Source organism: Desmodus rotundus, chromosome 11 (genome assembly GCF_022682495.2).
Source record: "Desmodus rotundus isolate HL8 chromosome 11, HLdesRot8A.1, whole genome shotgun sequence".
Lineage (NCBI taxonomy): Eukaryota > Metazoa > Chordata > Mammalia > Chiroptera > Phyllostomidae > Desmodus > Desmodus rotundus.
The window spans coordinates 61,831,117-61,857,017 of record NC_071397.1 but is presented as its reverse complement, the minus strand read 5'-3'; the positions used below and the strand labels follow the sequence as shown (position 1 = coordinate 61,857,017).

Here is a 25,901-nt window from a genome sequence, read left to right as displayed (position 1 = left end):
GACAAAAAAAAAAAAAAAAAAAAAAAAAACCGAATGGCTGGAGGGCGTTCAACTGTTACCAGCCTTTTGGGGCAGAGCACGGATTTGACAGCTCCACAACGTGAGGATATCCGCTGATCCTGCAATAAAGAGGCAAACACTTCCCTGTCCAGCAAAGCCAACACTGTAAGATTTCAACTTTCCAACTTTTTTTCAATCTGATCAGAAGACTGCCCCTTCGTGTGGGAAAGTTCTACCTTACAGATCGTTTCAAAGACATCAGTATAAAAGACACTGGTTCCCAGTGTCACTCAGACGTGTGTTTTCATAAAGATTCGATTCCTCTGATTTTATTCTTAAATTTCTCGTATTAAAAATACAAAGTGCTTTTGGGGATATGCTAAAAGGTAACTGAAGACTGCAAAGAAAAATCTCCAGTTGTCATGGCTGAAGCAGAGAATGAAGTGAGATGGGATGGACTGTGCAGCAGGGATTCAACTACTAGAGAGACAGCACTGGAAAACATTAGGCAAATCATTTTGAGAAAAACTGAGTATCTTCGATCGGTGAAAGAGACACCATATCATCCATCGGATGGGCTTTCAAATGCCGTTTCTTTGGATGGGTTGAATAAGCTTCTTGCTCATCTGCTGATGCTCTCTAAAAAGTGTCCCTTTAAAGATGTAAGAGAGAAAAGTGAGTTTATTTTGAAGAGCGTCCAGGTAAGGAAGAGCATTATTATTACAATCGTTTATAAAGTGTAGTGAAATTTTACTTGCACTTAAATTCGCTTTGTATTTACTTCTAATAGGTTGTTCTACGAACTATTATGAATTCATTCTGCATCTTAGAGTGCTCTGTAAAACATTGAATGTGGGACCAAAATTGCAGAAGATGAGCTAAAGTAAAAGAAATTTTTCAAATATGAGTAAACAAGTATTATCTTTCTAGAGAGTTGTAGCAGAAACTGCATTCCTCCTGGAAAAGCACATGAAAGTTACAGTTGATTGCAAGTAAAGACTTGCTTTTCCTTATATTCATTTTTACATGTTGTTGGAAAGTGCAGCCAGTATGCTTTTCACATTGTTACAAACTGTTCTGTGTGGAAACTTTTCACATTTGAAAGTTTCTAAAATGGTAAAGGATATCAAATGTTTCCTTGTCAGCTTGTTCAAGATAATTGGTAGAACAATTTTCTCTTGTTCCTAAAAACAAAACAAAAAATCCAGGGTTTGTTCTCTAAATGCAGCCTTTATTTTCCAAAAAAAAAAAAAAAAGAATTACATAAAATAATAAAAGCTTTATGTTATCAAAGATGACATCTTCAGATTTAAAATTTGGGCCCAGATGAAGTGTATGGTGGAAACACTTTTATGGTAAATTATTCAACCAACTTTCTCTGTGTTTGCTTAAATTGTTTCTTTTCATTTTCACATACATACCTATTTAAATTGTTAATGCAACAGATTAAGCATATTATAGTTTTCCTCTTGTTTTGTACATAATCAATTTATCCTACTTTATTAGATTTATTAAAAGTGTTCTTTTTTAAAAAAAAGAGAGATTGTCTTTAGATATTAAGAATGCTCAGTAACCCTCTATGCTTGTCAGTCCAAATTACTCAATCCACATGTGTTGTTCAAAGTCACAGTGCAAATTTTTAAACTTTATAATTTACTTAGGTAAATATGAAGTTAAGATTGACAGTTTTTCTATTCTGGCTTGAATTTAGTTTAAAGCAATAGAAAAAAACAATCATGTCTATAAAATGAAGACTCTTCACGATCTTGTGATATTTCTTCTTACAAACACTTTGGCAATAATCATTAAAATTCATTTATCTAGAGTTACCAGAGAGGAATTTATTTTCTACATACCTGAAGTTTACCCTTTTAAGTATCAATTATTGATCTCATAGAATATAGTGACTACCACAACCTTTTTTTTTTTTTGTAATGGGGCCATCATTATGCACATTAAGTACTGTTGCATAGCTAAGGGTGAATATATAAGACTATATGATCCACTTTTTTTGAATTTTTGTGTTCAATTCTATCCCTTGCTGTCAACATACTTCACTTTGGCTTCTTTAACCTTTCATTTTGCTGCTTATTTGGGTTAAAATGGGAAACCAGATAACCAATTTTGTTAAGAGTTATAGTGAAAACAAAAGTAATTAGGCTCTGGGGAATACAGGGTCAGAGGATTGTAATATAATGGTAAGTAAATGGGTACTGGAGTCAGACAGATTGTGCTCAAATTATCTCCTTTATTACTGTACCACATAACCTCGGACAAGTAAGTCATTTGACTTGTTTCAGCTTGGATTTCCACATCTGTAAAATGGGAACAATAACATAGAGCTGTGTGTGAATTAATGTGATGTAAAGTGCCCCACTATATAAGTAATCCACTATATAAGTGGATTATTCTCTCCACTTTCATAAGTAATATATATAGGCTGTGATATAATATACTTCAAGACTCATTCATCCTAACAAATGATTCAATAATCTCCTCGACTGCACAAGTTTCATACTCTCTTTGTCATCTCTGCATCTATTGTACTTTATTCCTGCCACAATTTTAACAGGCACTTTACCTATACCATGCTATAGTCATGTTTGTGTGTCTCTCTCCCTTAGGGAAGGCTGTAAGTTCTCAAGAGTATTGGCTGGGATTTGGAAGCTACTAAATAAATATCCAGTGGGTGAACAAATTTATATTTGGCCTCTTTTTGTTTGTTATCAGTCTGAATATATGAAGTCACCAAATTAGGGAGTTTCTACCCCACATCCATCATTCAATCATGCCTTCATTCAATGAGTGTTTATGGAACCCCAGTTGAATGCCATGCTAAGAATGAGAACAAGTGGTGAACAACTTTGACATTCTACTGAAAGGAGACAGACCAAAAAGAAGTAAACAAACAAAATAATTTTAGATAGTAAAGGAAGACTTCTTTGAAGAGATGACTATTCAAGCAGAGATTTGATAAATGAATAAATATTATCCTGGCAAAACCGAGATTTTTTGAGGGGGGCAGTCCAGACCTAGGGAACAATATGTGTCAAGGCCTCATGGCCAGAAAGAGCAGATGAGTTCTAGGAACTGAAAGTAATGCACTGTGGTTGGAGCATACAGTTTGATGGGAGTGTGAAAGCTTAAGCTCATCCTCTGGAGTCAGACCTGACTCCAACACTTTATTAGCTCTGCAGCCTTACATAATCTCTCATCCACTCAGTTTTCTCATCTGCAAATTGAGGATAATGCTAGTATAGTACTTCTGCCTCACAATGAGAATAAAATGAGGAAATGCTTGCAAAACAGCACAGTGCCTACCACATAAGAAACACTCAGTAATGCTAGGATTCCTTTTTTGTTTTTTTGAAAATGCTTAATTCAATTTATTTGCAAAATAAAAATATTTTATTTGCTCAAAACTCCACCCTTGCCTTATTTTTTCTTTTTTTATTGAAATTTTTTTTTATTGTTCAAGTACAGTTGTCTCCATTTTCCCCTCACTACTCCCCCCAACCTCAGTCCCCCTACCTTCCACCTTAGGCAGCCAGATAACAGAGGATCTTGTAAGCCATGTTAAAGCATGTGGACTTTGTCCTAGGAACAATGGGAAGCCACTAAGGGGCTTTGAGCAAGATGGTGGCATGATCTGTTGTGTATTAGAAGGATTGCTTTGGAAGAATGTATCCCAGATGTACTTCAGGCTCAAGAGTGGATGTGCAACATCAGTTAAGAGTTTATCCACTAGCCCAAAGCAAAAATGATGGTGGAGTAGGATATAGTGGAAAAAGAAAAAGTTAATGGGCTAGGATATAGTGTTTAATTGGATATAGGAGGAAAATAACAAAATCAAGGAAGGCTTGAAAGTTTCTGGCTTTAACTACTTGGTGAATAGTTAAATCATTTCCCGAGACAGAAAAGCGGTAGAGGGTCAATTTAGGGGGAATGATGAGTTTTGTTTTAGACATGTTGAGATTATATTGCGTATGTTACAGCCTATTAGAAATAGCTCACAAAGGGATTCTGCCCCTGCTACTACTGTTTACTTCTGCCATTATCTCTCATTTCTCCAGACTTAACCCATCCTCTACCTTTAAATCCATCTTTCATGTAACTGCAGAGCCTTTTATCTAAAATGAAAATCTGACCATGTTACTTTCCTGCCTAAAATCTTCTAAAATGGGAGGGAATCTAAACTTAAGAATTCTATCATCTTCTGGCTTCCACTTAACCATCCTAGCCTCACTGCCCACCACTCTCAGACTCACATGGGAAACCAAATAATTCGAAGTAGCATTCCATAATGCTTTTTCTTACTCATTAGTAAAGCAGCAAAGTATAAACTGCCTTTGCAATTGCTGCAGGTATTCCTGAAGACCCTTAATTCTTTATGCCAGTTCAATGACTATAGTTAGGAAGGGAGGGATGGTAGAGCAAAGGTAGAATGGTTTCAGTTTAAAATGGCTAAACCTGTTACACACACACACACACACACACACATACTAGGAGATAGCATTTTCTGTTTTTATTCCTGTTCTGAATTTATTGGTTTCATGTCAACATACTTAAGTCTGTTCAACACATTTTTGAGAATTATTCTGTGCTAGGCACTGTACACAGGACTGGAAGATCAGTAAGATTTGTTACCTGCTTTTGAGGAAAGCTTCTATTCTCATAGGAGGCTTTATTTTATTTTTTTAAAATTTAACCCCATAATACCTTTTGATAAGCTTGATTCCCTAAACAAATGAACAGAAGTAATACATTGGCCCAATACACTAATAGAGCCTACTGGTAAACTACAGTCTTTTATGATGCATTTAATTAGAGGGAAATATGAGTGTATGTGTATACATCAGAAGATTATGCCCTGGCCTGGTGGTTCAGTTGGTTGGAACATTATCTCATACACCAAAAGGTTGCTGGTTCAATCCCTGGTTGGGGCGCATATGGGAGGCAACCAATTGATGTGTCTTTCTCATCAATAAACATATCCTCAAGTGAGGATTAAAAAAAATTATGAGGAGTAGTAAAAATAGCCAAGTACATTTATAAGAATAGTCATTTGATCATTTTCATTTGAAGTAATTTGGCTTAAGAAAAAATTAACACCACGTAACAAAGTATTTAAGTGTGATGGAGGAGGCTTTCCTTCACTAAAGTGATTGTTACACCCGTGAGAAGTGAAACTTAAGCTGTTGAGTATGGTGTACATTTACAGTTGCTAGAGTTGCAGATGGAGTATCCAGTTGGTATTCAATTGGGGAATATATAGTATGTAGGTTTAACAATAAGAGCACTATTCTTTTGCATAATATTGGGTTGGCCAAAAAGTCAATATGGTTTTTTTCCATAAAATAAAAGACACATTTTTCATTTTCACGAATAACTTTATTGATTTGTATATTTTGAGAATGTCGGCTCTGCAGCATGGTATAACATTGATCTCAATTAATGTGTTGATTTGATCACTATTAACTCCAACTGGTCTACCCAACCATGGAGCATCGTCCAGCAAGAAATCTCCAGCATGAAATTTCACAGCCCACTTTTGACATGTTTGATCAGTCACAGCACCTTTTCCATACACTGCACAAATCTTTTTGTGTTTCTGTTGTGTTTTTACCTTCCTTGAAATAATAAAACATAATATGCTGAAAACGTAGAGTATTTTTTCCATCTTCAATATTAAAATGGCTATTCAAAAATTCACCAATTTAGATGTTTTTTTTTAAATGCACACTGATATGACAGCTCTCACAATACAATCTAACAAAATTGTTTTGAATGAAGTTAAACACAACTAAGCTTTACTAGAGCCATTGTGCAGGAAAAGCCAACGAACTTTTTGGCTAACCCAGTAAGTCTGGAGGTTGGGCAATTGATTCATTAACTGAACCACATTATCTTTTTGCTTCCATTTTTTGTTCTTTCCTCAACACAGCAAGTACTGTCTCTGTTCAGGGTTGCAAGATTGCTACAGTGGATACAGGCACCATGACTATCTGCAGCTAAGAAGAATTTCTTCCCATGTGTCTATCAGGGAAGAAAAGGTTTTCCCAGAAACTCTCCAGCAGACTTCCTCTTAGTTTCTTTTGACCAGGGTTGGGGCATCAGCAAAGAAATTGGGCATTTCTACTTTTGGTTCAGACTAATCCAAATTCAGCCCCTGAGAGCCAGGGAGAGCCCTATCACTTGAACAAAGAATTTCTGTTGGTGAGGAAGAAGGAGGGGGACAAAAGACAGTCAGGTTTAGCCAGAGGCTGCGATTAAAACTGTTCTTATATCTAACTAGATAATATATTGTTTTGGTCTAGTTATAATTTTGATTCTATTTGATAAGAAATAATCTATAATGATGCTATAAAATTACATATTAGGGACATTCTGGAAGCAGATTTGACCTTTTAAAATACTTGTCTTGATTTCTTTTTTACTAACGTGTCTAGTTAAATCCCAAAGTTTAAGGTAGTGCATTCAAATATTCACTGCTGACTCTCAGGTCACAGCAAATATGAGATTCCTCTTTCAGTATTTACACTAAGCTTCTCTTTCCCATATCCACTATATTCTGGCCTTTCTTATTTTATCGATACACTGAGAACTCTGGCTTACCTCTCTACTCAGTGTTTCCTCTCATTCCTCTTTGACCACTATCACTTCTTGCTTTTGAGCTCAGAGGAGAATACTATTTACCTGCAGTTTGTCTGGACTTATTTGAATGGAAGATGTGAAGAAATTGAAGGTAAATCTTTAACTTTAGTTTCTCTAAATGGTTTGAGGACAAGTGAAGAGCCTCTTTTTTTTTTTTTTTAAACCCATTGACTTACAGGATGAATCATATCTGCACTACCCTGAGTATCTTCTTTTTTTTTTTAGTATCTTCTTTATAACATAAATACATCCTGTCCTCTTTTTTGTTCTGATTTTTCAAAAAAATTGACACTAACAGGGATAATCTTTTTTTTTAAGTTTTCATATTTTAAATATTTTATTTGTGTTATTCAAATGGTCTCTAGCATGAAAAAAACCCCAGAATGATTACTTTTAAAAATATTTTTCTAACACAGTTATTGTTTGGTTTATAAGTAAGTTTTTAGGGAGTTTTTGTAAGATAACAATTAGGATCATTTATTGGATTTTCCCAGTTGGCATTTTTATTGTTAAATGTCTGTATTACTCCTAGACTGTCACAGTTTAATGATATTTCAATTAATTAAAAACCTCGTGAAATTTGGCAACACAAGAATTATCTGTCTTCTCATGCTCTAATCTTTTATATAACTACTTACAGAGAAGTCTGATTAGATTGCAGTGAAATATGGAATTACCTTAGAAAAATGAAACTCCTTTTAGTTTCACATTTTATTTAAATCTTACCCTATTTTTAATTTAAAAGGGGAAGGTTTTTTAAAATGGATTTATAAGTTATTACTTATATTATACAATCACCTTAAAACAACTTCCTAAGCTTTTTAAATCATACTAAATGGAAATAAAATTTATGATATGAGTTTTGTGAGTCATATTACCCAAATCAACTTTCATATATAAGTATTCATTAAATGAATAGTATTCACTTAATTTTTAACTTGTTTAAATTGACAAGAATATATATATATACTTATATATACTTATTTATATATAATTTTGTCAAGCATATATATATATATACACATATGATTTTTTAAGAAATTAGCTAATTTGTCAGTTCTGTGTGTAAAATTCAGTAAAGTCTAATTAGAATCTTAGTTTACCCACTAAAAGTGAGCATTTACTGTTTTGATACTTTAGTGTTTGACAAGATTGCATACACATCTTTAAATTTTACATGATTTCATTTTCTAGCAAGTTGGCAGGTGTTAGCTGTCTATAATTATAACTGAGTAATTTTTCAAATGCTATTCATAGCCTAAACACAGCAAGCAATTGTTCCGATCATGTGATGAAGACCAAGCCTTGCAAAATAGTGTAAGAATGATATGTTCAATGGTACTGAAGGACATATTTAGGAGAAGCCTTTCAAAAGTAAAACATGAGAGGGAGACTGGTTTTCTCACAAAATAAGGTTTCTTGAAGTCACTGATAGTGATTACACCTCACCAAATTAAGGTGTGCCTACTTTCTCAACAAGTAATGTATACATTGGCAGACTTAGGTTATTAAATATAACCAAAATTTACTCTGTTTTTTGATGACAGAGCTTATGAATATAAGAAATAATTAAAATTTGATTGAATTAGTGTAGATTTTACCATTGAACTTAGAGAATTATTTCTTATCATTTCATTCATTAGGTGTTGGTTGTGTGCCTACTATATATGCCTACAATGTGCTTATCTGTCTTTTGGCATGCCCAAGGAAAGGATGTAAGTTTTACTTAATTTTAATAATTATTCTGCTTAAAAAAAGAAGCTTGCATTTCTTTTCTATCTACCTTGTGATATGATTGTGAAAATTAAAGGAGATCATATTGAGAAAGCACTTTGTAAACTTCAATATACCATACAAATTTAATTATGAATAGACTCTTTGGAACTTTTTCTTATCTGTAAAGTCAGGATAACAATACTAATCTCACAGGGTAGTTTTGAGAATTAAATAACATGAAAAGCATGGAGAAGTGGGCCTGGTACACAGTAAGTGCTTGACTAATGTTGGTGATGATGATGAAGAAGATGTTGAACATGATCTAGGTCATTAAGCTAAAGAGCCAAACTCCAAACTAGCATTACTTTCAGATTTTTATGTAATTGATTTTCATAAATGGCACACTTTGTATCTCCAGGTATTAACACCCCTAATTGCCTTTTGTACACTAAATTTGCATGTGTTAGCTGATTAATGAGGATGTCCAACTTTATCATAGGGTTCTTCTAACTAGCCACCGCCCCAGGGTAAGTGTTGAACTTGCACAGAGCTTTCCCTGAGAATTGGTGGTGTTACAGAAGAAACTTGGTTCTTCTTGCCAACGTAGTAAAGAATTACAGATCAGCAAGTCTATTAGTGTGCAAACAGGGTATATTTGTGATATGTTCTCAGGGAACAGAACAGGCATTGTTGAGGTGGGGGAGAATGGCAAGGGAAGGGGTGGTAATAACCCAGGGTGACAAGAGCTCCAGTTCCTTTGTTCTGAGGACTTATATAGTTGGTGGGATGGCGGTGAAGAAGTTATATATTGATTGACAGATGAAAGTGGTGCCAGCTTTCCTGGCGGTGGTGGGGTGTGAATACCCAAAGGTGTTTATGGGCTTCTTCCTTTGGGCACTGTGGGCCCTCTTGCTTCTTTCAGGCGTTGGGAAGAAAGCACAGTTTCAAAGGCCTTCTTTCCTAGGTGTGGAGATGATACATAGAATTTCAAGGTCTGCCTTCCTCCTGTATTAGCATGGTGTTTCCTGTGATGTTGTAACACCTGGCAATATTATCAGACCAGGCTTAGGACTGCTGAGTTAGTGGGTGAGACATGTCTCCCTCCTTCCTGCCTTGGTTTGCTATCTGTCCTACCTAACAGTGGCACATATATAGCATCTATACCCTCCTTGGAGTCCAACACCATTCTGGTTTGTGAGCATGGCAGCAGCAGGGAGGGGCTGTAAGCAGGCAGCCCCATATGCCATCCAAGTGGTTGGGTGCACATGGAGAGGTCCATGGCCAAGGCCCATGCTTCAGTACCTGGACACCACTGGAGGATAATGGTTAAGACCATGGGCTTTGGAGTTAGTCGGACTTGGCTTTAAATCCTGCTCTGCCAAACTCTGTGACCTTGGGCAAGTTATATAACCTCCTTCAGTCTCAGTTCCCTCACAGAATTTGTGAGGATTAAATGAGGTGACACGTGTAATACTTGCTGGAACCGAGTAAGCACTCAACAAATGTTAACTGTTAGTATTATGTTCTGCCCACACAGTACAATAGCACAAAACTTATATGCTTTTTAGGGTACCCTAAGCCTCTGGGCAACTGGGAACGATTTCACCTACTTTCCAGGTTCCCTGACCCTAGGGAATAGCACTCTACAGGAAATGGCACCTCTAGGATCCAAATTAAGAATTTTGTAAACATTTGTTGTAGTTCCCTGGGAACTGGATTTCTCCCTTGACATCATGTTAGTCTATTATTCCACTTGTGAACATTTGACTTTCAAATAACCTTCAGGGACACTTAATCTAGGAAAGCAAATGATGGCTTGGATGCCGGTGTCGTCAGTAAGCAATTGAATCCTCTGTGCCTGATTGATTTGTGTCTGATACATCAGGCAAGTTATATACCACAAAGACTGCTTGCCTTGAAGATCTAATGAGGAGATTAGAGCTGTGCTATCATTGGTCCTACTCTGCTTCCCCCAACTGGATATCTGACATATTAAGCAGAAAGCCCCAAAACAGTCCTTTCTCTCTTACCAAATAACTGGCCCAGCCTAGACAGCTTGGTATGATTAAGAACAAACTAACTAAGCAAAAATTACATTGTCAAAAAGATAACCCAGAAGAGGTAACAGGGCTTGAAGAGATATTGTACCATGTTCAATTTCTTTTTTATTTTTTTAAAGATTTTATTTGTTTACTTTTAGAGAGAGGGGAAGGGAGGGAGGAGAGGGAGAGAAACATCAATGTGTAAGAGATACAGTGATCGGTTGTCTCTTACATGCCCACAACTGGGGACCTGGCTCACAACCCAGGCACGTGCCATGACTGGGAATCGAACCAGTGACCTTTCAGTTCGCAAAGCAGCACTCAATCTGTTGAGCCACACCAGCCAGGGCTAATTTCTTGAATTTGCTTGATTGTGTGACGGGTGTCTTTGGGACTCCTCCTGAGCTTGTATGACTGCCCCCATTATAATCTGCTATGACAATGGAACCAGGTTATCAGCAGTCTCTTAATCTTTCTACTTTGTAGAATGTATACTTTTGAAGGTAATAAGAATAGGCATTCTGTATGTAAAGTCTAGTTTTAGCCCTTTTCATACATTAATTCAGTCTTCACAATACCACTATAAAAGTAGGTATTATCTCCACTTTATGTATCAGAAAAAAAAATCAAGGCCCAGATAGGTTAAGTAACTTGCCCAAGGTTTCATTGCTAGGAAAAGGAGCCGGATTTCAAACCCAGGCTATGGGACTCCGTAGTCTGCAAGTTTCACCATTATACTGCACTATCTGGATAAAAATTTAATGTAAGGTTCCTAACAGTGGAAATATGTATTATTTCTTTTCTAAGTTATTTTTCTTTCAGAGTGAAATGTACAACTTTAATGTTTCAAGGGGAAACCACATTCTCAGATGTTATTAAATTGCACATCAAATTCTTATTCAGACCTTCAGACATCTTGAAATTGCATTTGAACCCTGTCAAATCTTCACCTTTCACTGTGGTGTATTAATTTTCATTATGTTGTCATTATAAATTTCAGCTGGTTGCAAGGTGGCTCTGCACTGTAATCTTAGAGGTATGGTATACAAAGGTTTATCTTTTAAGAGATTACCAAGCAAGATGGTTTCTTTAGTGAACTGCCTAAAAGAAAATTTGGTATATTTCCATGAGTAATAGAGTCAAGATTAGCTTTGAATGTTAAAAGAGCATTCTCCCAGCTCGTTCATTGTTGCCATGACAGTGCTGGCAGGGTGAGTGTTGTAGTAACTCCTTGCAATGATCTTATTTTAGACCCTAACGTTTGCAATGCTGAACATCCCCTTCCCTGCCCTACAAGTAACTCTAGTGGAAAAGTACTGGTTTTATAACTGGCTTCTGGCTTTGTAGCTGAAAGACTGCACTATTGTGGTATTAAAAAAATAGTGCAGGAGTGTTGAGTATTTTTCCTGTGGATTATGAGTGTTTGAAATTTCCCAAAATATGGTATTGCATTACATGTCATACAGCAAGTTGTTTACAGTTAAGAAGAAAAGGGGTCTCAATTGTCTTTTCAGAAATCAACCTGGAGTCTATCATACATTGAGCTCATATAGAAATCATTTTTCCATTTGCATGTCTTTACTGTGGATACTTTAAAGTTTTTGGATTCTTTATTCAGTTATTATGGAAAATTAAAATTAGAGCCATAAATTGCATTTAAACAGTGTAGAAAAGTACTTTTTCCTTCTTCCTGTAATTCAACATTTATCTGATCAAATTTGAATATTTTAATTTTGATTTCCTTTAATTGTGAACTAACAAGTTACATAATAATTTAAAGAAATTACCCAATTTTAAAACTGTACTTAAACTAACAATTGCTGAGGTGTTTTAAAGTACTTCACTGATATTTTCTAATTGTAAATCCTGTTATAACTATACTGTTAAGTAGAAAATATTTTCAAACTCATAATAGTAAGTGCCAGTTTATATGCTTGCATACCATTTGTTAGTTCAGAGTTTTGATATCTATGGCATGTGCATTAAATAGCATGATGAAACAAAGTGATTTTGACACAAACCTTGTCAAAGAAGATGAAAAATTTAATTCTATACTTCCTTCATTAGTGACAATTACTGCAAATGCTTTTGCATTTGCTTTTTTCCTAAATTCTGCATTAAAAGCTTAGTTCATTTTTCTCGGATGCTGATGTCAGCAAATCTTGCACAATTGGGTCTGTACTAAGTAATTGAGTATGAATGTCAGGTAAGCCCTTTTCTTTCTTTTTTCGGTTTAATGTATAAAAATAACTTTCTAAACAAAAAAAATTGACCCCAAGCTAGAGATGTATTTGGATTTTTCACCAGTCAGTGGATATTTTAGTCTTGATTTTATTTTTTTTATTCCTTTTAGTGCATTTTATTATCTCCTTAGTGGTAATTATTCAGACTGAGAGGTGTCTAATTCCAATCAACCCTTGTCTTTGATGGCTCTTTCTTTGAATTTGGAAGAAAGTGTCTAGTAAAATGTTAAGAGTCAAACCTTGAGATAAATATTCTGTCATTTTGATACTTCATATTTACATTAAATGCTTTTTCTTGATGGGAATGAAACTAAGTTATGGTTACTTTTTTCCCCTTTGTTAAAATATTTAATAACAGGTTTATAGTTTTCCCCAAACCTCACAGCACCTCTAGCTGACTTCCCTCTACATCTAAGGCTGAAATGAGTATAGTTTTTTAAAGTAAGAACTCATTTAAAATTTTTCTTTGTGCCTGACACTGTTCTGGCACTATGAAGGATATAAAAAGAAGTAGAAGACAATCACTTGCCCTTAAGACTTTTGCAATGACTTAGAGGAAAAAATTTAAGAGCAAATTAAGACTGTGACTAGAAATTTTAAATTTTATGGTAATAAGTTCACAACAGTGTAACTGTTGGTGGGGGAGTGTATACATAGTAATTCTACATTTAGGAAATCTTCTGAAAAATGACTTATATATGATGATAATTACTATACTGCTATTTATAGTATAAATGTATTACCTGTATGCATTTTCTTATATAAGTGTGTAATCATCTAAATACCCAACTTAAATTATGGATCAATTAAATTATGGTACTATTTATATAATTATTAAAACTTGTTTTAAAATATATTTATAAAAAATTAAAAATTACATATGTAAATGGAAAAGCAACTTTTAAAGCAATATGCCAACTATATGTATTTTTATAGAGAGGGTAGAAAGTCAGGAAACCTACATTCACCAAAATGTTAACCATAATTCTCTTTTAGAGCTAGAATTATTGGAGATCCAAATTTTTCTTTTTATAATAATAATCATTACTAAATATTAATTTTATTGAGTCCTTACTAGATGCCAGGCATTGTTATAAGCATTTTACATGTAGCATTTGTGAAATTTTAAGTGGGTTATAGGTTTTGTGGAAGCTGTCTTCCCAAAACAAAACAAATATACAAATATGAATGCAAGCACTCACTGTAAGTTTTTGGCTTATTTAGCCAAAGAAATAGGAACTTCTCAAAAGCTAGCCTTTCTCATTCAGAACAAGCACTTGCGGCAAGCCTGGGTGCATCTTTCCTTGGCCCTCAGGTCTCCTAATGGGGGATTGCAATGTTGGTGACACTGTCTGGGTCATGCCAGATCTGCAAAACACAATTCTTGGTATATTTGGGGTTTATGTCCACATTCTGAAAGAATTTTTCCAAACTCTGTATTTTCTTTGAAGGCCCATTTTCCTGTAATACTTACTTTTTACCTACAGCAATTCTGTGAGGTAAGTTTTACATTTTATAGGTGAGGAAAACATAAGTAACTTAAGTACTGAATACTGGGAGTGAGGAGGCATGTTTGACTGCTAATTCTATGTTCTTAATCACTAATTTGTTTTCCTATACTAGCCTCTTTGTTTTGTTTTGGGTAATATATTTGTTTTATTTTTGAAAATGACTTAAAATCAATGTGGAAAAATATGATACATGGAGTGTTACAGTAATTCAAAAAAAGGGAAGATCAGGAAGCATCAGGACAATGAAGGCAGCTTAATGGAGCAAATAAGTTTTAATGTAATAAATAACTTTCCTTTTTCAGCTCATCTATGTGTTTATGCAAGTATACACTGTTTCTATCCCAACATGCCCAAACCAAACCTCTGACGACTGGCTGGAAGTAATTAATGCTCTTTTGTACTTTCCTGCAGACTAAGTTTTGGCCTCATCTTTGTTTCCTTTTTGTGGCCCTCTTTTATTTTCCTTTCACCGTCTGTCAGTGCATGTGTGAACATGTAACTATGACTTTTATTAAAGCTCCTTCTCACTACAGTGTTGGGCATTATAAATAAAACAGTTGCAGCTTGGTGGTTTCCATGTGGTAACACCATCATAATTTAAAGATTGAGAGGGGTAAAAGAAGTTATAAAATTTACATTAATTACATTTTAAAGCTCATTAAAAGGAGGTAGAGCTAGGTAGGATCTTGAGTCTGTATGATGAATTAACCTTAGCATAAAGTAGGGCTGATGTTCAGCCAGTATTTATTGGCACAGCAATACATGTAAAAATACTGAAGTACTTTCATACCAGCTGGCATATGGTAAATAGAAACTGCGAAAGCAATAAAATTAATAATACATAGTCAAGATGAGTGGTTTATCTTAGAGACCACATAGGCACTTAGGTTCCAAGTTGGTCTGGTCACTGAAGCATGGAGCTAGGAAGTTTCCCCAAATGCCTTGTTATTTACTTCAGAGGTTGAGGTACAGAAGCCTCTGGATGGGAGAGAAAGATCAGGCAGGTGAACTGAGGAGAACATAATCTGTAAACCCACAGAAGAAGTGCCCAGTTGTGCCAAGGATCCAGGCCTGGTGGTGACTGGGGAGTCTGCCACAAGCCAGAAACAGAAAGACCCTCAGGAAATATAGTCTCACAGGTGGGCTTAAGCAGCTTTTGTTTGTTTAAGAATTGAATTAGTTATCTGTTGCTTCATAACAAATTTGATGGTTTAAAATAATACACATTTGTTATCCTATAATTTCTGTGTAGCATGAATTTGGCTATAGCTTAGCCAGGACCTCTGCTTCAGAGTCTCTTGTGAAGCTGCGATTAAAATGGAAGGCAGGATTGTGGTCTCATATGAAGGCTCAAATGGGGAAGGGTTTGCTTTCAAACTCACATAGTTGTTGGCAGGATTCAATTTCTTGTGGGTTGTTGGACTGAGATCTTTAATTCCCTGCTGGTGGTTAACTGGAGGCTACTCTCAGTTCCTTTCCATGTGGGCTTCTATACTTGCTTTTCTAGAGAAAGCACCTGAGAAGAGCCAGAGACTAAAGGGTACCAGCAAGACAAAAGTTACAGTCTTTTTATAATCTAATCTTGGAAGAGACATGCCATCACTTTTGCCTTAGTCTGTTCATTAGTAGCAAGTCACTAGGTCCAGCCCCTACTCAAGGGGAGCATATTACACATGGAATAAATACCAGGAGGTAGGGATCATTGGGAACCATTTTAAAAGCAGCCTACTACAACATATCTTCTGAAGCTAGAGGTTCGATACAGTGGGCCTCCCTGCTGATTGTGAAGACAGTTGTGATTTAGGGTGTGTGCCCAGGGACCTAATTAATGTCTAGAAGGGACTGTGGTCATCCAGCAAGTGACAGTATGAGCCCAGGTTCTGTTTCTTCCCCATCTTGCAATCAATCTCCAGATAAAAGAACCTTACATTAGCCTGGCCAATGGATGCCCTTCCCCAGGTCCTGCTACCTTACTGGCTGGGGCCCATCAAGGCTCAGTTGGAGAGGCCAGCCCACCTGCCTATAGCAGCTTCTTGACCCTCTGTCCTTCTTTTCTACCTTCCCCCATGACCCTTCTGTTCTCTATTATTCCTGTGAGACCCTAGGAAATTTCCTACTTTCCATTCTTGAAATAACAGTAAAATAGCATTTGTTCAAAAGGTAAGAAATAGTCAACAGCTTTCTTTTCACCATACAATTGTTATCTAATGAGCTGTGAATCAAATCTCAGCAGCTCTATGATTTGAGAGAAAAGCATATTAAAAAGAAATCCCAAAACTTTTATGAGCATTTTCAAAATGAATAATGAATGAGATTAAACATTATTGCAAATCCAGAAGTTCCGGCCAAGATGGAGGTGTAGGTAGAAACCCTTCGCTTCCTCCCACAACTAAAAGGAGGATAACAAGCAATCTAAAATCAATAAACAACCAGAAGGGCTAGAAAATCAAACTGCATGGAACTCCCAACAACCAAGGAATTAAAGAAAAAATCAACCACAACAACAAGACCAGTAAGAGTCTGCAGCAAGGCTGTGTGGGCAGGGCTGGCTGAGAAAAACTGCGGCGAGACATTGGATAATGCAGGTGGGGCTGGCTGAACAGGAAACTGAGGCTCAGAGCTGACTGGACTATGGCAGGGGTTGCCGAGGTGGGAGAAACTCCCAGTCTCACACGAGAGTTCATTGGAAAGTGGGGCTAGAGCCGAGCAGGTGAGCTGCATTGCTCCCTCTCTGGCCCCTCTCCTACAGGCAGCGTGGCAGCGCAGCAAGGAGAGTCACCCTGCCCTGGTGAATACTGAAGGCCCCACCCCCTTACAAATTAACAGGGGTGCCAAAACAAAGAAATATGGTACAAATGAAAGAACAGAGCAAAACTTCAGAAAGAGACTTACCGTATTTTCCAGACCATAAGACGCACCTAGGTTTTAGAGGAGCAAAATAGGAAAAAAAATTTTGAAGCAAAAAATGTTGTAAAATATTTAATAACACCCTTTTTTTTACTTTTTAAAAATATATTTATTGATTATGCTATTACAGTTGTCCCATTCCCCCCCTCACTCCACTTCATCCTGCCCACCCCCTCCCTCCCACATTCCCCCCCTATAGTTCATGTCCATGGGTCATACTTATAAGTTCTTTGGCTTCTACATTTCCTACACTATTCTTACCCTCCCCCTGTCTATTTTCCACCTATCATTTATGCTATTTATTCTCTGTACCTTCCCCCCTTCCCCCTCCCACTTCCCTATTGACAACCCTCCATGTGATCTCCATCTCTATGTTTCTGTTCCTGTTCTAGTTGTTTGCCTAGTTTGCTCTTGTTTTTGTTTTAGGTGTGGTTGTTAATAACTGTGAGTTTGCTGTCATTTTTACTGTTCATATTTTTTATCTTCTTTTTCTTAGGTAACTCCCTTTAACATTTCATATAATAACGGCTTGGTGATGATGAACTCCTTTAACTTGACCTTATCTGAGAAGCACTTTATCTTCCCTTCCATTCTAAATGATAGCTTTGCTGGATACAGTAATCTTGGATGTAGGTCCTTGCCTTTCATGAGTTGGAATACTTCTTGCCAGCCCCTTCTTGCCTGTAAGGTCTCTTTGGAGAAATCAGCTGACAGTCTTATGGGAAGACCTTTGTAGGTAACTGTGTCCTTTTCTCTTGCTGCTTCTAAGATTCTCTCCTTCTATTTCATCTTGGGTAATGTAATTATGATGTGCCTTGGTGTGTTCCTCCTTGGGTCCAGCTTCTTTGGGATTCTCTGAGCTTCCTGGACTTCCTGGAAGTCAATTTCCTTTGCCAGATTAGGGAAGTTCTCCTTCATTATTTGTTCAAATAAGTTTTCAATTTTTTGTTCTTCCTCTTCTCCTTCTGGCACCCCTATAATTTGGATGTTGGAACGTTTCAAGATGTCCTGGAGGTTCCTAAGCCTCTCCTCATTTTTCCGAATTCTTGTTTCTTCATTCTTTTTTGGTTGGATGTTTCTTTCTTCCTTCTGGTCCACACCGTTGATTTGAGTCCCAGTTTCCTTTGCATCACTATTGGTTCCCTGTACATTTTCCTTTGTTTCTCTTAGCATAGGCTTCATTTTTTCATCTGGTTTTCGAACAGATTCAACCAATTCTGTGAGCGTCTTGATAACCAGTGTTTTGAACTGTGCATCTGATAGGTTGGCTATCTCTTCCTCGCTTAGTTGTATTTTTTTTTCTGGAGCTTTGAAGTGTTCTGTCATTTGGGCCGTTTTTTTTTTTTTTTTGTCTTGGCGTGCATGTGTTACTTTAAGGGGCGGAGCCTTAGGTATTCACCGGGGCAGGGTTGCGCTGGTCGCTACGCTGTGACGCTGTACGTGGGGGAGGGGCCGAGAGGGAGCAATGGCGCCCGCTTCACTCTCCACCGGACTCCAATCTTTCACTCTGCTACCCACAATCAAACTGGGCCCCTCTGGTGCTGGTTCCCGAGTGGGTGGGCCTGTGCACACTCCAGGCTCCTGTGGGTCTCTCCAACAATCTCTCCTGTGAGGCTGGGAGTCTCTCTTGCTGCCGCCCCAACCCCCACGGGTGTTTTCAATCAGAGGTTTGAGGCTTTATTTCCCCTCCGCGCTGGAGCCCTGCGTTGCGCTGTCTGCGCTGTCTGCTTCGCTCCCCGCCGTTTGTCCAGTTTATCTGTGCGCAAATGTGGGGCTGCGCGGTGCTACCTGCCTCTCTGCCTGCCCCGTTCTCTGCCACTCTGAGTCCAGCCCTCTTGGTTTATCTGTGCGTGAACATAGGGTCGCAGGGTCTGCTAGTGGTCAGACTGCCTGCCCCATTCGTCCCACACTCCGCCAGTCTCGGTCCTGCCACGGCAACACGAGTCCTCTCCGCCCTGGCTGCCTGTCTCCGCCCCTCTTACCGGTCTGGATGAATGTTTATTTTTTATTTCCTTGATGTCGGACTTCCTTGCCGTTCGATTTTCTGTCAGTTCTGGTTGTGGGAGGAGGCGCCGTGTGTCTACCTACACCGCCATCTTGGTCCTAATAACATCCTTTAAAGCAGAAATCCTCTAGAGAGCCAGGTAAGCTATATTCGGACTATAAGGCGCACCCTCATTTTCCTCCCAAATTTGGGGGAAAAGTGTGTTTTATAGTCTGAAAAATACAGTAAGCAATGAGGAGATAGCCAATCTATCTGATGGAGAATTTAAAGCCCTGGTAATCAAAATGCTCACAGAACTGATTGAGCTTGGTCGAAAAATGAAAGAACAAATGAAAGATACCCAAAGTAAAATAAAGCAAAATAATCAGGGAACAACAATGACAGGAATGAAACCAGCACTCAAAGCAATGATTTGGAACAAAAGGGAAAAGTAAACATCCAACTGGAACAGAATGAAGAAACAAGAATTCAAAAAAGTGAAGAGAGACTTACAAACCTCTGGGACAACCTGAAATGTTCCAATATCTGAATTATAGGGGTGCCAGAAGGAGAAGAGGAAGAACAAAAAATTGAAAACTTAGTTGAACAAATAATGAGGGAAAACTCCCCCAATCTGATGAAGGAAATAGACTTCCAGGAAGTGCAGGAAGCCCAGAGAGTCCCAAAGAAGTTGGACCCAAAGAGGGACACACCAAGGCACATCATCATTAAGCTACCCAAGATTAAAGATGAGAGAATCTTGAAAGCAGCAAGAGGAAAGGAGACCGTTACCTACAAAGGAGTTCCCATAAGGCTATCAGCTGATTCCTCAAAAGAAACCTTGCAGGCAAGAAGGGGCTGGCAAGAAGTATTCCAAGTCATGAAAGGCAAGGATCTACATCTCAGGTTACTCTATCCAGCAAAGCTTTCATTTAGAATGGAAGGGTAGATAAAGTGCTTCTCAGATAAGGTCAAGTTAAAGGAGTTCATCATCACCAAGCCCTTATTATATGAAATGTTGAAGGGACTTACCTAAGAAAAATAAGCTGAAAAATATGAACAGTAAAATGACAACAAACTCACAACTATCAATAGATGAACCTAAAAGAAAAGAAAAACGATGAAAACAAAAACTAAGCAAACACCTAGAACAGGAACAGAATCAGAGAAATGGACATCACATGGAAGGATTTCAGTGGGGAGGGGGAAGGGAGGAATAGGGGGGAAAGGTACAGGGAAGAAGAAGCATAATTAGTAGGCATAAAATAGATGAGGAGAGAGAAAAAATGGTTTGAGTCAAGTCATTGTTAATGACTTGACTCAAACTGCAACCAATGAACCAGATTTACTCAAGAAGGTCATAACCGGAGATGAATGGTGGGTCTACAGCTGTGATCCAGAAACAAAGAACTCAATGAACTTATATGTACAACCATGGGCACGAACTAAGTGGGGGGGATGCTGGAAGGTTGGGGGGACAGGGTGGAGGGGGGATAAAGGGGGAAAAATTGGGAAAACTAATAGCATAGTCAATTAAAAAAATACTTTAAAAAAACTTTAAAAAATTAAAAAAACATTATTGCAAATCCAAATTTTTATTCAAATCTCCCAAACTCAAGTTGGTATAATTTACTATCAGTATAGTGGTATCTGAATCGGAACAGATGAAATAATTTATATGTTTTTTCATTTCATAAGCCCCAATCTTTATAAATTTTGGCTACTGTAGACCCAGACCAAAGTGATTACATATCTGATAGCAATTTTAAAAAATTTTACCACACTGAATGCAGTGTTAAGTTGAGGCTAGGAAAGTTCTTGAGACTATGTGTGTGTGTGTGTGTGTGTGTGTGTGTATTATTTATTTCCAGAAAAATTCCAGCCATTATAACGAGAACGGTTATATCAATGTGAGCTGGCAGCCAAGGAGTGTGGACTGAAATGTGCATTCTTGAACAATGACAACTTCACTGTACTAGTCAGTGGGGGCAGTAGAAGCCATTGAGTGAGCATGTGTACTGTGTGGCCATCTCATTCAAAATGACTGAGCAAGTAGAGCAACAAATCTGCAAATTTTGTGTTAAGCTTGAACATTCTTCCACAGAAACTGTTCAGATGATTCAGAAGGCTTTCAGGGATGATGCAATTAGAGTAGCACAAATAAAAGTGTGGCACAAACACTTCAAAGATGGTCGAGAATCTGTTGAAAGTGATTCACATTCTGGAAGGCCTTCAACAAACAGAACACCTGAGAATGTTGAATGTTTACAGGCTGCAGTCAACAAAGTTCAGTGGCTGACAGTGTGAGAACTAGAAGCTGATCTGGGGATTCCAAAACTACTGTGTCCAAGATTTTGATGCAGGATCTTGGCATGAAACGTGTTGTGGCAAAATTTGTTCTGTGGCTTCTGCTACCAGAGCAGAAGGAACATTGTTAATGACTTGACTCAAACTGCAACCAAATGAACCAGATTTACTCAAGAAGGTCATAACCGGGGATGAATGGTGGGTCTACAGCTGTGATCCAGAAACAAAGGCCCAGTCATCCCCAGTAGAAGTTGGCTGGTTCTCTATGACTGAAGAAGGCACAGCAAAGTCGTAGCAATATCAAGACCATGTTAACTGTTTTTTGATTGGGAAGGTGTCGTCTGTTACAAGTATGCCCCTCCAGGCCAAACAGTTAATAAGGAGCACTACCTCAATGTTCTTCGTTGGTTGAAAGATGCAACAGGACAAAAATGGCTGCAGCTAGGGGCAACTGGTGATTGGCAGCTTCATCATGACAGCATGCCCACTCACGTATCAGGTCTTTTGCAGAGTTTTTTTGCGAAACATCAAGACATCCAGGTGACTCAGCCTCCCTACAGCTCAGATTTGGCACCTTGTGACTTCTGGCTTTTCCCAAAACTAAAATCACCTTTGAAAGGGAAAAGATTCAGACCATTGATGAGATTCGGGAAGGTATGACCGGGCAGCAGATAGTGATTCCAACAAGTAATTTTGCAGTGTTTTAAACAGTGGAAGAGATGCAGGGAGAACTGTCTGGAGTCCCAAGGTGTCTACTTTGAAAGGGTCTGAGGTGTCATTGTCCTATGTACAATGTTTCTTGTATCTTCTTCAATAAATGTCTCTATTTTTCTTATTACTGGATACTTTCTAGGCAGACCTCAATATACCTTGTGTATAATTTATGTTCTTATGTTTTTAATATCTTGGCCAAATATTTCATTAAAATTAAATTACTTTATCCCACATATATTTTAAATCTAGAAAACACATATATAATCTCCAAATGATAACTGTTAATCTCTGGACCATGGTTTATGCTTTTATGCACTTTCCAAAAATTTTCATAATGGGTACTTCTATCTTTCCTAATAAGACCATAACTTGTTATTAAAAAGAAAACAAGCACTGGCCCTGGTTGGTGTGGCTCAGTGGATCGAACACCAGTCTGTGAACCAAAGGGTTGCCGGTGCATACGTTGTGGGCCAGGTCCCCAGTAGGGGCCATGCAAGACACCACACACTGATGTTTCTCTCTCTCTCTCTCTCTCTCTCTCTCTCTCTCTCTCTCTCTCTCTCTCTCTCTCTCTTCCCTTCCCCTTTCTTTAAAAATAAGTAATAAGATCTTTAAAAAATGAGAGGAAAAAAAAGAAAGTAAGCACAGTACACCACCTTCTATTCATAGCAGAATGACCTATCTTAAGTAGAACTTCAATGTACTCTGTAAAATAAATTTCTTCCAGTACAGTATATATTGATTTTAAAAGCTGAAATTCTTTCATTTACTTATGGAATGCCTTTCTTTCAAGACTTTGGCTGTTGATAGAGCAGATTTTTTCCTAATGAATTTCATTTCATTTCTTCTTTGACTTCATCACACTGGATGAAAATTTACTTCGAATTCTCAGCTTGTTGTAGCTTTTATGAGCACTAGATGGCACTCTTGCTCAACTGAAATCTAGTTTATCAATCATATTTTGGTGCTACGGGCTATAGAAGAATTGAGTGTGCAACCTAGAAACGCTTATGTTCCCATTTTTATCTTAAAGGAGGAAGTTTAGGGAGAAAGGGGAAATTTCCAAGTTTAAATAGCAGAGCTTAACTGGTTCAACTTTTCCATTTATACTGAAATCACTTTTCTTTAGGAGAAAAGCATAAACCATGGTCCATATTAATGACAATATTAGCCATTCGTTCCCCCACTATTTATCATGCACCCACTTTAGACATTGTTGTAGGCACTGTATACATCAGTGGGCAAAGAGATAAAAATCTCTACCTTCATAAAGTTTACATTCCAAAGCTTGGATTTTTTTTCCAGGTGACATTCTAAGCTCGTACTTGCACGCACCCATTAACTCACCCATTTAATAAAAGGAAGCTGAAGCACAGAGAGGTTATCTAACTTGTCCCTGTTCACCTAGCTAATTGTAGGTGGAAGGGCTGGGATTCAAACTCAGGCATTTGGTCTTTAGAGTTCTAGTGATCTCAATACTACATTGCCTCTCAAACTAAAGAATATTTTAGTATTCTGTTGAATGTAAATAATATAAATTTACCTATTTATTTATAATTGTTCCTAGATCTGTTCAATTTAAATATTCCCATTTTTACTGAAAAAATACTATATAAATAAAGTGTTTTGTAAAAATGATTCTGTAGTCAACTATCATATTGTCTTAGCTCTTTTAAGATAATGGAAATCAAGTACAAACATAGCTGGCCTTGTTCAAGTACATATTTAATCATCCTTATAGCCCTTGTAGTAGCCATGTAGTAATTTGGATATGTTGTGTTAATGAGAACTCTACCAGATTGTGATTCAGTTGTTGTATAATGAAACATGGGCATCAACTATCAAAAGTTACTGTTTTACTTGCTTTTACTTTCACTTCCTACACTATGTCATTTTACATTTTGGTAGTACTGTATTCCGTTTATAAAAAGTAGAGTGAGGCCAACAATACCCCATGTAACTGGAAAATTCCACAGACCCTTAAATCATTTCATAGTAGCCTAGGAATATGTTTCATAATTTGGGGGAGGAGGGGGCAAATTTACCTTACTCTCAAATACATATATGAATTATATGATTTACATAATTCTGGTTCTTGAGAAATACAAGTATATATAATTATAAATTATCTTAAATACATATATGTATACTTGTATTTCTCAAGAATCAGAATTGTATTCAACAGCATACTTGTTCTAAGCTACTGAGTATAGAGGGGAAACCAGCCACTTTAAAAATATTGATGGCTAATTCACACATAGGTAATCGATAAATAACTTGCCTTCAAGGAAGCTGAGATAAATAGTTCTTAACAGCCAGCTAGTCTAGGCCTTATTCTTTTTTGCTACAGAACTGTTTTAGATACCAAAAGTATGTTTTTACTGTGCTAATAATTAGACTTAACTGTCTTTTAATTAAATGAAATAATTAGTAAAAGAAGATTACTCTGTTCACCAGGGAATAGAAGGAGGTTTTCAGAGGAGAAACTTATTTTGGCAGATGCTACAATTTAAGGGTTTCTCAAGTTGAGGATTATGGCTTTTCTAGGAGACTGTGTGCCCCTAAAGTGACTGCAAAATTGTGTAGACTTTGAGCATTTTTCTTGGGAGAGAGCCCAAGTTTTATCAAATTTTAAAAGAGATTGTAACTCCAAAAGATTAAGAACCACTGCTAAAACTGGAATGACCTACTGCATATTATTTTCCTTAAACTTATAAGAAAAGTTCAGTGATTGAAATTTGGGAGTTTTAAACTAACAAAGGGAAAATTTTGTTGATTCAACATTAGCTTATCTTTCTTGGTTTGCTGATCTTTTTGTGATGTGTTGGGTGATATTGGTACTTGAAGTATTTATGATATTTATCATAAATTGTCAAGTCTGCTTTTAGAGGTTAAAAGTTCAAGTCTTGCATCAAGAATGTTAAGTAAGACACAGAGAGCTCAGCTGAAGCACAACAGAGCTCCAACCCTCGAGTTAACGTGATCACTATATACCTGTGAGCCACTGAGACATTAGGGTTGTGTTTTTTCCTCAGCAAAATCTAATTAATAGAAAAATTGGTACTAGCCAGGCTACTAGGGTCCATATTCTTGTTCTGCTTAGCTGTCTGACCTTGGGCAAATTACTTAACATCTTTAAGCTTCAGTTTTATCACCTGTAAAATTAGTCAACTGTACCTCATATTATTGAGATAATAATGTCTCACTCTCTGTAAGGTTCTCAGTATAATGCTTGCCTTCGTACTTATGGCAAAAAAAAAAAAAGCCCTTAAATCTTTCCTTGTATATGTCTCAATTGTCTAAAATACACACTTTTTCTTAGCTTCTAGTTCCTTATCTTGATTTTCTTCTTAGCCCCAAACATTACCTGATACTGTTATTTATTTACTTTTGATTCTGTCTGCTCCATAAAGATGAAGACTTTTTCCTGTTCATTGTTGGGCTCTCTAGGCCAGTGTTAGCAATACAAACAGATGTCCAACAAATATTTATTAAATGAATTAATAAATGTTAGCCATTATTATTACTTTGTAATTTCTGTCTATAGCACCCTTCCTCCCCCCAACCCCCCACTACTACCCTCATCTGCCTAGACCAGCTGCTACAGCTTTTTAAATGACTTAGGGAGGCCAAGAGGAAAATCTCTTTCCCTAGCTGGAGTAGCTGAAATCATAGCTTCAAAAGACATATTAATCTCTTACAGCCCTCTCTACTCAAGCAGAGTAGACCCAGCAGCATCTGTATCACATAGGAGGTTGTTAGAAATGCAGAATCTCAATCCTCATCCCAGTCGTACTGAATCAGACTTGAATCCCCAGGTGAC

General features: G+C 37.2%; 2 protein-coding genes across 2 annotated transcripts in view; one reads left to right on the top strand and one right to left on the bottom strand.

Annotated features, from left to right (window-relative positions):
- The first annotated feature begins 422 nt into the window (after positions 1 to 422).
- The window catches only part of SESN1 (sestrin 1), a 108,561-nt gene continuing 83,082 nt past the window's right edge, over positions 423 to 25,901 (top strand). The window contains exon 1 of the mRNA XM_024551790.4: positions 423 to 701. Within this exon, the coding sequence (XP_024407558.1) occupies positions 423 to 701 (279 nt within the window). The remainder of the gene's footprint in view (positions 702 to 25,901) is intronic.
- Positions 565 to 25,901, bottom strand: part of ARMC2 (armadillo repeat containing 2) — a 222,192-nt gene continuing 196,855 nt past the window's right edge. The window contains exon 21 of the transcript XR_006654184.3: positions 565 to 652. The gene's annotated coding sequence lies outside the window, so the exon portion shown is untranslated. The remainder of the gene's footprint in view (positions 653 to 25,901) is intronic.